The 14,283-nt window shown below is 47.5% G+C and overlaps 1 protein-coding gene across 1 annotated transcript; it reads right to left on the bottom strand.

Annotated features, from left to right (window-relative positions):
• Positions 1-1,124: 1,124 nt before the first annotated feature.
• Positions 1,125-6,418, bottom strand: CD177 (CD177 molecule). Its single transcript, XM_051991420.1, has 9 exons — positions 6,327-6,418; positions 5,330-5,473; positions 5,015-5,194; positions 4,180-4,311; positions 3,904-4,014; positions 3,328-3,474; positions 2,925-3,101; positions 2,074-2,205; positions 1,125-1,762 (listed from the first exon to the last, which is right to left on the bottom strand). Exons 1-9 carry the CDS (start codon positions 6,415-6,417, stop codon positions 1,533-1,535), a joined length of 1,344 nt encoding a protein of 447 aa, XP_051847380.1. The 5' UTR covers position 6,418; the 3' UTR covers positions 1,125-1,532.
• Between the last annotated feature and the right edge of the window lie 7,865 nt (positions 6,419-14,283).

Raw genomic sequence — 14,283 nt, 5'->3', positions numbered from 1 at the left:
ATGTGTGTGTGGTGTGTGTGTGTGTCTGTGTGAGTGTGTGTGGGGTGTGTGACTGTATGTATGTGTGTGCGCGCGCGTGTGTGTGAGTGTATGTGTATGTGTGTATGCATGTGTGAGTGTGTATATGTGTGTGTGTGAGAGTGTGGTGGTATGTGTGTGTGTGGTATGTGAGTATGTGTATGTGTGAGTGTTTGTGTGAGAGTGTAAGTGTGTGGTGTGTGGCGGTGTGTGTGGTTTGTGAGTGTGTGTATGTATGTGTGAGTGTGTGTGTGTGTATGTATGTGTGAGTGTGTGTGAGAGTGTAAGTGTGTGGTGTGTGGCGGTGTGTGTGTGGTGTGTGATGGTGTGTGTGTGTATGTGTGTGTGTGTGTATGTGAGAGTGTGAGTGTGTGGTGTATGTGATCTGTGTGGGTGTGTGGTATGTGAGTGTGTGACAATGTGAGTATGTGGTGTGTGTGTGTGTGTGTGTGTGTGTGTGTGTATAGTTTTTGGAACTACCGTTTTTATGATAACATTTCAATAATGCTTTTATTGAGACCTCATTAATGTTGATAGGAATCAGTGTCAGTAATAACCTCCCCAGGGGAATATTCTAGGAATATTCCTAGAATGTAGAAGTCCTAGTGGTACTCTCTGGGGATTCACACTAAGAGTGAAAGTGAATGCTGGGGAAGGAGAGCTTGGGGGTTATTATGCTAGAATATTTCTATGAAAGGGATATAGAAGTGATTGCTAAAAAGTTACAAAAAGGCTCACCTCCAATGAACAGAACCACTTTGGGCTCATTCCTCTGCTTTCTGTTTACAGAGAACAGTGGCCGGGATTAAGGGCTGACTCCTCAGGTGAGCCGGATGTAATATACTGTGTGACCACCAGATGGCACTTCAGCTACTCTAGAGTAACTTGCCCATCTCTTTCTTGAGCCCAACCCTGTGCTTGCACGCGTGGGTAGGCTCTACATTTGATGGAAGCCCAGTGACGGGAAATGGAACGTGCCTTCAAATGAACAAAACCCTGAAATCATCCACTGCGACTTGTTATGCAGTCTCCCATTGCCAAGGGCTGACTTCCTTCTTCCACTCTTTAATCCCAATCCCCAGACATGATATTCAGCCACTCATTGCTAATATCCACATGATTTATTGACACAATCAGCACGGAAAATCCATAGTCACAGCAGGGAGGTGGGAGTATCTGCTAAGTTGGGGCCATTCTAAGAAGAGAAAGGATGCAGAGGTTGAGGGTCTATCATGGACTGAGAAGCCGTGACGGGGCGGGGGGCGGGGAGACAATGAGGGAGAGAGAGTGGTTTTTGATTTGTCCTCCTTCATGCTATAAACAGACCGAGGGCCCAGCTGGATAGAGCCTATTGTATTTTCAGGTTTCAGTGAATATTTCCTCATGTTTCCTGTCATCCCCCTTCCAGCATCAAGGAGCTTGGGGATGGGGAAGTCACAGGGAGTCAGGAGCCACTGGTGTTTAAGGTCATTGCATATTAAAATGTGTCAATGGGTCCCAGAAGCCAAAGACCCTCAGAATTGGGGGAGATCTCTCCATAAAACCAAGAGAAATCCAGCTCCCACTGCCCAGGCTGGTGCTGCGGTGGCAGAAACCCTGTTAAAGTAGAATTGGTCCCACGATGGCTTTCGGCAGTCCTCAGACACATTCATGGGTCCAAAAGCCTGGATTTCCCCAAGTAATTTGCAGTCTCTGGGGTTTGGGGGTGCACAGCCGCGGATGGTCAAGTCACTTGAGAACCCTCCTGTAGCCAGAGAGACCCAGAGAGAGTTCTCACTCTAGAACTGGGGACCCGGGAATAAAGAACTCCCAAGCACCACATCCCCCAGAGTCTAGCCCTACCCCGCACACCACACACACACACACACACACACACACACACACACACCACACACACACACACACATACCACACACATCACACCACACACACTCACTCTCACACATAGAGTCAGGTTTTCTAATTTAACTGCTGTCATCCCAGATTCCCAGCTTCCCGATCCATTGGCCCAAGTGTTCTAACCCAGCCTCAGAAGGAGCCAGGTGTGGCCCTCACCTCCACTGAGCAGCAACGTTCCCTCGTAACACCGGGAGGTGCCTTTTGGACAAGTAAATGGAGGGCCAGTGAAACAATAGGATCCCAGGGTCACACATGTTTCACACAGGAGATGACCGGGGGCAGAGTCAGCTGTATGAAGAGGAAGAAGGTCAGGGACTTATTGGGTGATTTCCCCTCCACGCCTCCCGTCTCTGTCTCTCTGCACTTCTCTGGGGCCCCTCATCTTCATGGTGGTTGTGATGAAAAGAGCCCATGACACTGAATTCCTCATCTTGATTCTGTTCTTAACTAAGATGCGTTTATTCTCCTCTCCGCGCCAACGATGGGAATAAAAATCTCTGTTCATCGGCTATCTCGGGACCGTTCTGAGGGTTAAGTAATGCTGTCTAACGAATGGGAAGCACTTAGAAGGTTGTAGAACATGAAATGTGAGAGCTGTCAGGACCCTTAGAACAGGGGATGTCAGAGCTGAAAGAGAACCAAGGGATGTCAGAGCTGGAAGGGAACTTAGAACAGGGAAGAGCCCTTAGAACAGAAAATGTCAGGGCTGGGAGGGTCCTTGGAACAGGAAATGGGAAAGCTAGGGGGCCCTTACTACAGGCAATGTCGGGATGGGAGGACACTTAGAACAAGCAATGTCGGGATGGGAGGACACTTAGAATAGGGAATGTCAAAGCCCTTAGAACAGGCAACATGCTACATATGAAGTAGAAAAGATCTTAGAAATCATCTAGTTTTAACACCATTATTTCATATATGGTGAGACCGAGTACTAGAGGAAGCAAGGACTATCCCAGATTTGCACAGGACTAGAGGCTCCTGGGATCTCTCTGGGGCAGCCAGGTTACCTGGAGGATCCGGCTTCACGACGGAAGCCGTGCTGCTGATATTATTGCACAAGTTGGAGTCGCAGAGCCGGGTGTGGGAGGCGATGATAATCCCGGGGGGGCCGATCTTGTTAGGGCTGGATGAAACACTCTCAGGGCTTATACACCCCTTACTGCCCAGGATGATGCCGTTGGGTCCTGGAAGTAAAGGGGCTCAGGATGTGGGGACTCCCTCGGAGTCGGGGGGGATGGGGACTGGGACTCTTGGAATCCTTGCGAAGCTGGAGGTGAGAGGTCAGGACTACTGGTCCCTTATGGGCTTCGGGGCTGGGGAATAGGGTGTGTGGGCTGCTGGGGCGGTCTCCCTAGTAGGGTGCCTCCTAAAGGTCCAGGTCTTTGAAAGGGAGGGAGCTGGAGGCCTCACCTGACTCTATGAACAGCACGGTCTCTTGACACACTTCCCCGACCTCACATATGACTTCGGATTCGGCCACCAGATTTTGTGGTTGTTCCCTTAGGTTTTGTCCAAAGTATAGAAACAGTCCCTGATAACAAGTCAAGGCCCCAGAGGCTGGGGAGGTGACGGGTAAGAGTCCGGCTCATCGCCAGTGTCTGCTTCTCTTGGGAATCCAGCCCTTTGACCCTCTGTCTCCCACCCCAGGCCGACCCCCTGGGGACCCTCCTGTGGGAAATTCTGGCATTAGGCGGAAGTGGCTCCACCCTGGGCCGAGTCTCTGAGGTTAGCAGTTAGGGCCCTGCTCTCCCCATTTTACAGATGAGGAAATGGAAGCTCTTGCTTGGAGTCACTTGGGGAATGAATGACGACCCAAGAACCAAAGTCTGTCCCTCCGACTCCAAACCTTGGGCATTTTCCACCAGGTGGCAACCTGGGGCAGAACCGTGATGACCCTCCCGCCATGGGGGAACGGCCGAGCTCTTGGGGAACAGAAAGAGGAGGGTCGTGGGTCACAGAGGGCAGGGGTCATATGGAATCTGAGACCTTGGCAGCGCTCCCTCAGGGCAATGGGGCCGATCGTCCGGGTGCCGTTGAGCAGTTGGCAGTCATCGTGGGGGACACAGCCCTGAACCTGCAGAGAGTGTGACAGCTGCCCTGGAGAGGAGAAAGAAGGGAGGGATGTATTGAGCCGTGGGCTTGGGATCAGGTGCCTCCGAGGGAGACGAGTCCTGCTTCCCAACCCGTCCCGGTCAAGAGATCGGGAATTTTGGACCCCAGCCCAGACTCGGGAGGCCAAGCTCTCAGACCTTTGATTCTCACCTCCCAAAAGACGGATGCTTCCGCTGTAGCAGTGAGCAGCGCCCGCGGGGCAGGTGACCAGGGGAGCCTCGGGCCCGCAGGAGTGTAAAGACATGCAGGCTGGGCATTGCAAGCCCCCCGGCGCTGGGGGGTCTGGGGAGGGAAAGACGATGGGGACAGAGCTGAAGGGGGCCAGGAGGCCCTAGACCAGACCCCTCGCCCTTTCCCCATAGATTCTCTCCATCCCTCTTTCTTTCATTATCTCCACTCTCCACTCTTCTTCTCACATACCTTGAGCCTCTGCTCTCCCCACGTTTTGTTCCTGTTTTCCCCATAGAACTTTGTCTTTCTCCCTACTTTTCTCCATCTGCTCTTTCTTCTACATCTTTCCTCTCCTCTACTTTTCCCTCTCTTCCCTTCCTCTTCCATCCTCTACTTTTTCCCCCAGCCTTCCTCTCCTCTCCTCTTCCTCTCCTCTCCCTTCCCCTCTCCCATCTCATATTCCCCTCTTCTCTCCTTCTCTCTCCTTCCTTCTCTTCCCCTCCCTTCTTCTCATTCCCTCTCCTCATTCTCCCCCCCCACTCCTCCCCTCCCTTCCTCTCCCCTGTCTTCTTTTTTCCTCCCCTCCCCTTCCTTCCTTTTTCCCATTCCTTCACATTCTTCCCTCTACTCTCCCCTCCCCCATGTTTTCTCCTCTCTTCCTCTTCTCTCTTCCCCTCCCTTTCCTTCCTCTTCCCTCCCCTCATTCCCTCCCCTCGTTCTTCCCCCTCCTTTCCCTCTTCCCCTTATCCTTCTCTCCATCCCTCTATCTCTATAGTTCTCAACCTTCTTCCCTTCCTCCCTCAGCCCGGCGTACTCGTTGGTTCTATTGTCCACAAGGGAACGGTGCTATCCAGATCGTTGCACAGGTCTGAGTGGCAGACTTTGGTCAAAGACGCAATGGTCACCCCAGGGGGTGCTCGGTGCTGGATGTCCTTAGCTTCGTGGGCCTGGGCTGAGGTGCACCCGTGGCTGATAATCACAGCTATTTGGTTCCCTGGAGGGAGGAGGGATTGTCGGTGGAAGGGCTGGGGGCAGACTGGGTCTGGAGACCTGGAGTTTGGCAGAAGCCCCCGGGGAGGTTGCTGGTGGGCTGGGGAAGTAGAAGAGAGCCCCAGAGCTCTTTCCTTACCTGACTCCAGAAGGATAAGAGTCTCCTGACATCTCTCCCCTGTCTGACAGGTCTCATTCAGATTGACAGACCACGTGATGGGGAACTTTGATCTGTCAGCTACGTGGATCAGGTAGCCCTTGAGACACACCAGGGCCATGGTCGCTGGGAGAAAGAAAGGTTGACATTAGATGCTCTTCTTTCTGAAGTCCCCGTCCTCTTAGGTCCAGGAACACAAAATTAGAGCCCCTCCAAATCCAGAGCTGCAAGGCTCCTCAGAGGCCCAGCCTCCCTTCTCTCTCTCTCTCTCTCTCTCTCTCTCTCTCTCTCTCTCTCTCTCTCTCTCTCTCTCTCTCTCTCTGTCTTTCTCTCTCTTGAGGCACTTGGAGTTAAGTGACTTGCCCAGGGTCACACAGCTAGGAAATATTAAGTGTCTGAGGTCAGATTTGAACTCAGGTCCTCTTGACTTCAGGGCTGGGGCTCTATCCACCGTGCCACGTAACTGCTCCCAGCCTCTCATTTTCTAAATGGGAAAACTGAAGTTCACGGAGGTGTTGATTTGCTCAGGATCAAGCCACAAGGCACAGACAATCAGGGCCCAAATGGCTTCCACGACTGCAGGTTCAAGAGTCCTTCCAAGGTGCTGAGAGCACAGGCTTTTTAGAAGTGTTTTGGTGTCCCCGGGCCCTCCCCCTCTCCGGCCCCCAGACGCTGGCCTCTGAGGATTGTCTGTCTCCCCTGTCCAAGGATCCAGGCTCCCATTCCTACCTCCCTCCCCGTCTCTGAAGGACTCTGCTCTCCCCAAGCTCATCCTCGCTGGGATGGAGGAATCCCGATTCAGAGTCTCGTCTCCCCCACAAACCCTCATGCCTGGATAGGCAGCCCCACACTTTTAGGCACGTCCTCCCCTTTTCCCCCCACAACGAGAGCCACCCCAGTCTCCCAAATCCACCCCTCCTGCCCCGAGAGCTCGTGGTTTGGGCCCCTGGTCTTTGTCAAAGGCATCCCCCAGACATACGAGAAAGCACGAGGGCTCCTCCAAGCAGCCAGAACAGCAACTGGGGCCTCATGGTCTTGGAGCCTCGGTCTCTGCGGGAGCCGATTGTCATTTCTGTCACTTTCCAAGAAGTTTAGTTCTCTTCTTATGTCCATCCCTCTGGCTGAGCAAACTTCCGCCTCAGACTGGGGAAAGAACACCCATCATTGCTTAATCATTAGTACAGAAGAAAGGAGTTCCAGGGTGCAGGAGCCTGAGCCCCCAGACTTCTAGTTCCTCACCGAACTGCCCTCTCCTACCCCCACCATCCCTCGGAGACGCAGGTACCGGCCCCTCTCCATGGATTCAGGCCACCCCATTCCCTAAACCCTGGCCCTTGGGGAATCTCTCAAGGTCTCTGTTCCTCAGTTTCCTCATCAGGTGAGGACATCTCAATCCAGAATGTGTCAATCACCTATGAAGACAGCCGGGGGAGGGAAATTTCACAGCCCGCCACTGTCTTTGACCCCCCCGTCTTGAACACAACCTTCTTCCTGCCCATCTCTCCTTCTCTTCCTCCTTTTTTTAAATTCTCTCTCCTTCCCTTGGCATAATGATTCAGAGACAGAGAGCTTATCAGTTACCTATTAGGGGCCAAGGACTTGCTTACTTGAAAGATGGAAGGGAAGGGAGTGAAAGATTCTACTGCTTTTTTTTTTTTTTAAGACTCTCTCATTAGATCTTCACCACAAGCCTGGGAAGTGGGTGCTGTTATCCCATTTTACAGTTGAGGATACTGAAGACCACACAGCTAGGTTACATTTGAACTCAGACCCAGATCTACCCACTGTACCACCGGCCGCCTCCCAAGGTGGGAGGAGGGGGAAAGGTTCTTCTCCGTCCGGGAGATGACATGCAAACTGCTGCAGACACAAGCAAGATCTATCTAGAGTAAGTGGAGAGGGACAGGGAACTGTCCCAGAGATCAGGAAAGGCTTCCCACCAAGGGGGGGGGGGGATGCTAGCTGAGTCTCCAAGGAGCCCAGAGACAGAAGCCAGGAGGTAGAACCTTCCGTGAGGCCCTGGATGGCAGCATGTGGAGATTAAGGGGTGAGAAGCCGGGAAAGGGAGGAGGCGGCAGCTCCTGGAGGCAATAGGAACCCGCTGGAAACTCGGGCCGGGGGTGACATGATCAGACCCGGTGGCTGAAGGTGGGAAGAGACCAGAGACAGGTACAATCATCCAAGGCACGGATAAGGGTGGGGGCAGGATGGAGGAGAGGAGGGATTTCCCTGGTAGAAGTGATAGACCTGGCATCTGGTCGGCTATGGGAAGTGAGAGAGAGGGAGCAGCTGAGGAGAACACGGGAGTTGTGAGCCTGGGAGACTGAAACAAGAACAGGGAAGTTGAGAAGAGTGAAAAGTTTGGGGTGGAAGACAGGATTTCTCTTCCCTCCAGTCCTCTCGGTTTGCCTCCCTCTCCTTCACCCTTTCTCCCTCCTCTCCTTCTCCCTCTTCCCATACACAAACGTCCTTCTCCCCTCACTCCATTGGCCTTTCATCCGTGCTCTGGACTTGTGAGCTCCGATGTTTCCTGGGGAGGTCGGGCAGGAGCATGCTGGGAAAAGATCTAATGGGCAGAAGCCACAAGGAAGTCAAGGGGATAGGGGGCAATGTCAGTTGGGTCTAGAAAATAGAGAAGTAACATTGCCAGTGGTGAAGAGAGCTTCCTCACCCAGACTGGGGTCATTCCTGCCGGAGCAATTCAGAGTTGTGTTAGGACCTGGTGAGATGTTAGAACTGCAAATGATCTTAGACCTAGAACCTAGAATGAAAGAGGCAGAAGAGATCTTAGAACATAGAATGCCATAACTAGGAAGTACCTTAGAATAGGAGATATTAGGGCTGGGAGGATTCATAGAACAGGGAAAGTCAGGGCTGGGAGGATCCTTAGAACAGGGGATGTTGGAGCTGGGAGGATCCTTATGTGGGGAATAGATAAGGTGAAGAACTTCCAGGGACGTATGCATTCTTTTTCTGTATTTTTTTATTTCTGTGTCTCCCCTATGACCTGTATAATATGTGCAGGCTCATATCTATTTGAGCCTTGGCCAGCTAGAAACATATTTAACCTGAACTGATGACATTTATTGGTATTTGACATTTATCGATATTTAGTCTATTAGCTGGACCACTGTCTGCTTAATTAGGCCTGAAGGCCTGACTTTCTGTTTCCTAGAAATCAGGAGATTTCAGGGAAACAGAAACCTTCCATTCCAATCTCCCCAAATAGCAACAACCAATTAGATGCCTCCCCCTCCCCTTTTCAATGCTCTCTTACTTGTGATGTAATTTCTTGTATAAAAGCTATGTATCTTTACTACTTCTTTAGCCCTCCTACCGCGAGCTTTCTCTTTCTTATCTTGCGATGGGACGGCTCATCCTCCGGAGGTTTTCAATAAACAACTTTTCTGCCTTCTACTGAGTGATCTCTGAGTAGTCATTTTGGGTAAGGGTCTTCTACATCCCTCACACTTAGAACAGGGGATGTCAGGGCTGGGAGGATTCTTAGAACAGGGGATGTCAGGGCTGGGAGGATCCTTAGAACAGGAGATATCAGAGCTGGGAGGATCTTTAGAACAGGGGATGTCAGGGCTGGGAGGATTCTTAGAACAGGGGATGTCAGGGCTAGGAGGATCCTTAGAACAGGAGATATCAGAGCTGGGAGGATCTTTAGAACAGGGGATGTCAGGGCTGGGAGGATCCTTAGAACAGGAGATATCAGGGCTGGGAGGATCTTTAGAACAGGGGATGTCAGAGCTGGGAGGATCCTTATGTGGGGAATAGATAAGGTGAAGAACTTCCAGGGACGTATGCATTCCTTTTCTGTATTTTATTATTTCTGTGTCTCCCCTATGACCTGTATATGTGCAGGCTCATATCTATTTGAGCCTTGGCCAGCTAGAAACATATTTACTTAACCTGAACTGATGACATTTATTGGTATTTGACATTTATCAATATTTAGTCTATTAGCTGGACCACTGTCTGCTTAATTAGGCCTGAAGGCCTGACTTTCTGTTTCCTAGAAATCAGGAGATTTCAGGGAAACAGAAACCTTCCATTCCAATCTCCCCAAATAGCAACAACCAATTAGATGCCTCCCCCTCCCCTTTTCAATGCTCTCTTACTTGTGATGTAATTTCAAGTATAAAAGCTATGTATCTTTACTACTCCTTTAGCCCTCCTACCACGAGCTTATCTTGCGATGGGACGGCTCATCCTCCGGAGGTTTTCAATAAACAACTTTTCTGCCTTCTACTGAGGGATCTCTGAGTAGTCATTTTGGCTAAGGGTCTTCTACATCCCTCACACTTAGAACAGGGGATGTCAGGGCTGGGAGGATCCTTAGAACAGGAGATATCAGAGCTGGGAGGATCTTTAGAACAGGGGATGTCAGGGCTGGGAGGATTCTTCAAACAGGGGATGTCAGGGCTGGGAGGATTCTTAGAACAGGGGATGTCAGGGCTGGGAGGATCCTTAGAACAGGGGATGTCAGGGCTGGGAGGATCCTTCAAACAGGGGATGTCAGGGCTGGGAGGATTCTTAGAACAGGGGATGTCAGGGCTGGGAGGATCCTTCAAACAGGGGATGTCAGGGCTGGGAGGATTCTTCAAACAGGGGATGTCAGGGCTGGAAGGATTCTTAGAACAGGGGATGTCAGGGCTGGGAGGATCCTTCAAACAGGGGATGTCAGGGCTGGGAGGATTCTTAGAACAGGGGATGTCAGGGCTGGGAGGATCCTTAGAACAGGGGATGTCAGGGCTGGAAGGATTCTTAGAATAGGGTGTGTCAGGGCTGGGAGGAATCCCGGAACATGGGATGTCAGAGCTCTATGTCAAAGCTAGAAGGGATTGTCAAACAGAATGTCTCAGTTTAATTAGCTCAATGTAATCTTATTACATAGAGTATCAGAGCTGGAAAAAGACCTTAGAACACGGCATATTGGAGATGGGAAAGGCCTTTGAATCAAGAATGTACAAAAACAGCAGGACCTTAGAACAGCGAGTATGGGGGCCCGGAGGCACTTTCAGGGCAAGGAGATGGGGTCCAATGAACAGAACATTGGACTCGAAGTCAAAGTAATGGGTTTCAAATCTCGGCTTTGTTGCCTTGACAACAGCTGGTGTGAGCTTCAGCTCTCTTAGCCCTTATTTCCATCAGCAAGGTCCCATCCAATGACTTCCACTTTTGAGCACTGAGTCCATTGTTGATCTACAGTGAAGTCCCGCCTCTGGGACCTACTTCCTGCCAGAAGAGAGACACTGTTTCCTTAGCAATCCACCAGCAGGATCCCACACCTGGGCTAACCATCCACAAGATTCCTCCTCTGAGACTTGCTAGTAGAGAGACCCAGTTTCTTTTGTTTGTTTGTTTTTTAGGCAGTATTTGATTCTATTCATTTATGTGTAAAAATAGTTTTCATATTCATGTTTATAAGATTTTGAGTTCCAAAATTTTCTCCTTCCTTCTCTTCCCTTTTCCCCTCCCCAAAGTAGCAAGTGATGTGAGATAGGTTATCCATGTGCAATCATGGAAATCTATTCCCACGTTAGGAGAAGACTCAGAACAAAAGGAAAAAGGCGTCCCCCCCCCAAAAAAAAAAAAACAAACCCAACAACCCCAAACCAGAAAAGTGAAAATAATCTGCTTCCATCTGGATTCAGACTCTACAATTCTTTCTCTGGATATGGACGGCATTTTCTATCATGAGTCTTTTGGAATTTTCTTGGATTATTGTATTGCTGAAAAGAGCTAAGCCTGTCATAGTTGATCATCATATAGTATTGCTGTTACTGGACACGATGTTCTCCTGATTCTGCGTATTTCATTCAGTATCCATTCATGTAAGTCTTTCTAAGTTTTTCTGAAATCCACCTGCTCATCATTTCTTCTAGCATGATAATATTCCATTACATTCATATACCACAACTTGTTCAGCCATTCCCCAACTGACTGGGGAATCGATGTCCCCAGCATTCCCCTAATTTCCAATTTTTTGCCATCACAAACAAACAAAACCTGCTATAAAAATTTTTGTACATGTGGGTCCTTTTCCATTTTTTATAACTTTTTTGGGACATAGACCAAGTAGTGGTATTACTGGATCAAAGGGTATGCTCAGTATGATCATAGTTCCAAACTTCTTCAGAATGGTTGGATGAATCCAGAACTCCACCAACAATGCATTAGTGTTCCAATTTTCCCACATTTTCTCCAATGTTTAGCATTTTTTCTGTCATATTACCCAATCTTCAGGCGTAAGGTAGCACTTCAGAGTTGTTTTGATTCACATTTCTCTAATCAATAGTGACGTAGAACATTTTTATATGACTATAGATACTTTTGATTTCTTTGTTTGAAAACTGCCTATGATTAGCCTTTGGTCATTTATCAGTTGGGAAGTGACTTGTAAGGCTTACAAATTTGATTCATTTCTTTATATATTTGAGAAATGAGGCCTTTATCAAAAACACTGGTTGTAAAAATTGTTTCCCGTCTTTCTGGGTTTCTTTTTTTTTTTTTTAATTTTGATTGCGTTGGTTTTGTTTGTGCAAAACATTTTTAATTTAATGAGAGGCTCTGTTTCCATAGCAACCCAGAAGCAGGGCCCCATCCCTGGAACAGAACAGCAATAAGATCCCACCTCTAGAGTGGCTGACTCTGTTACCATAGCAACCCAGGAGCAAAACCCCATCCTTGGCACAAGCCAGCAGCTAAACCCCACACCCAGGGGAGGCCAACAAAGAGGCCCCACTTCTGGTACAAATCAGAAAGAAAGTCTACCATCCAAGTGAAAGAAAGTGGCAAAAGCCTGAGCTCCAGGACCAAAAGCTTGGGATAATGCATGTCCAGCTCCTAATTCTCACATAAAAATACAAGTCACAAAAAAAGCAGAAAAAAAAGAATAAAAATCACAACAAAAAAAGAACTTGACTATAGAAGGTAGTCTTGTGTTGATGGGGAGGATTAAGGCATAGACTTAGAAACAGACAATAATATCAAAAGAGCTATATGTAAAACTTCAAAGAAAAATACAATTTGATCTTAAGCCCAAAAAGAATTCCTAGAAAAGCTTTAAAAAGATTTTAAAAAGCAAATTAGAGAAGTAGGGAAAAAATTTGAAAAGAAATTAGAGTAATGCAAGAGAATTATGAGAAAAAGTCAATAGCATTAAAAAAGATACAATGGAAAATAATTCTCTAAAAAATAGAATTAGCCAAATGGAAAAAAATATATATAAAATAATTCCTTAAAAATTACAATTGAGCAAGTGGAAACTAATGATTCTATGAGACATCTATGATAAAACAAAATCAAAAAAGTTAAAAAAGAAGAAGAAAATGGGAAATTTCTTTTTGTTAACATAAGTTAGGCAGTTTCCTTGAAGGATTGCTTTAGCGGCATTCCACAAATTTTAGTATGCAACTTTGTAACAGCTGTCAAAAGTCAGATTCTTAATGTAGGGATTTTAAGATCAGTGTTACTTATGAGTCTCATGTGAACTTAAGAGGTCAAAAGAAATCTAATTTTCCCCACATTTAATTCAAGTTGAAATCCTTGTAAACCCCAGATTCTTTGTAAATTATTGATACATTATTTATCCTGTCATCTTTCCTGCCCTTACTCCCCACCTAAAACAGTCATATCTTTATCAGAGATGATGTCTTTTTTCTCTGTGTCAATTGATCTCTTCCTGAAACTCTGCCTTGGGACTGAGTTTGATTAGTTAGTGAAATGAGTGCAAACCTTTAGAGATTTATTTGAACCCAGGATATCGTCCAGATCTCAGTAACTCTCCAGGAATGTTAGAAATGGCTACTTTGGATCCCCAGGTCCTGGATGTACCCCCAAAATTCTTGTTTTGAGTCCTCTAATCGGTTCTGTTTTAAATCCACAATTTATGTTTTGACTTTGCCTACACTTTATTGAATGTTTATGTTTATTAATATCCATCTCAATCAATAGATTGCATTCAAGTTACTCTCTCAAAATTGGTTAACCACATATGTATGATTTGTGTGTGTATCTTTATATAAATCCTAAGTAAACCTTGCAGAGTCTGGACAAAAGGGAGATACATTTCCTTTCTGGCTCATTCTCTTTTACCAAACAACCCAATACATTTCTTTCTAAAACTCTTTCAGATTTTGAGGTTTGTTCTCATGAACAATGACATGGTGTCAGAAGTGGGATACCCTGGTTGTCATCTGAGTTAAACCTGAAAGCTTTTTGAGACCCTGGAAGCTAAGTAAGCTCTGATTTTAGGACTGAACATGAGTGGACTCCAACCAATATAGAGAAACCCTCTTGAGTTTCCTCAAGCCAGGTGAGACACAATCCAGGTCTGACTCCCGGTGTCCAGAAAATTAAGGGGTTTATGCTTGTCCTTTGCCCAAGAAAAGACTGATGGGGTAAGAATTAGTCTTAGGGCCATACTAATCCCCATTGGCCAAATGACCAATTCCTGATTTGATTACGCAAGGGCTTAACAAGAAGCTATGAAAAACTAAAATTTTGGTTAAAATTAGGCTGGAAGTCCTTTGGGAGAGCTTTTATTTCCCTTCCTTTTCCCATCTTTCTCCTCAAATATTCTAAGATACCTGATTTGTGATCTCTTGTTAGCCTCCCAGATATCTTGAGGAATATTGTCATTAGTTCTGATGTGATTCTAGTGGCAGTCAGAGAATTGTGGGAACCCTTCTGGTTGTCGCAAAGGTTCAATGTGAAAGAATCTATAATCCTGAAGAGTTTAAATGGCAAAAAAGGGAGTTAGCTTTTGCTAGGAAGACTGACTTCCGAGTGACAAAGTCCTGGCAGAGAGATAAAGGTCCTAGCAGAGAAATTCTGTCAGGGAGATAAACAGGGGTGTTAACACTCCAAAGAGAGTTCCTCTTCACAGCGGGCAGGGGTCCCGGTAGGCAGCTCTGCCAAAGGGA

The sequence above is a fragment of the Antechinus flavipes genome, chromosome 3 (genome assembly GCF_016432865.1).
Source record: "Antechinus flavipes isolate AdamAnt ecotype Samford, QLD, Australia chromosome 3, AdamAnt_v2, whole genome shotgun sequence".
NCBI lineage: Eukaryota > Metazoa > Chordata > Mammalia > Dasyuromorphia > Dasyuridae > Antechinus > Antechinus flavipes.
This window is presented reverse-complemented; position numbering and strand designations above follow the sequence as displayed.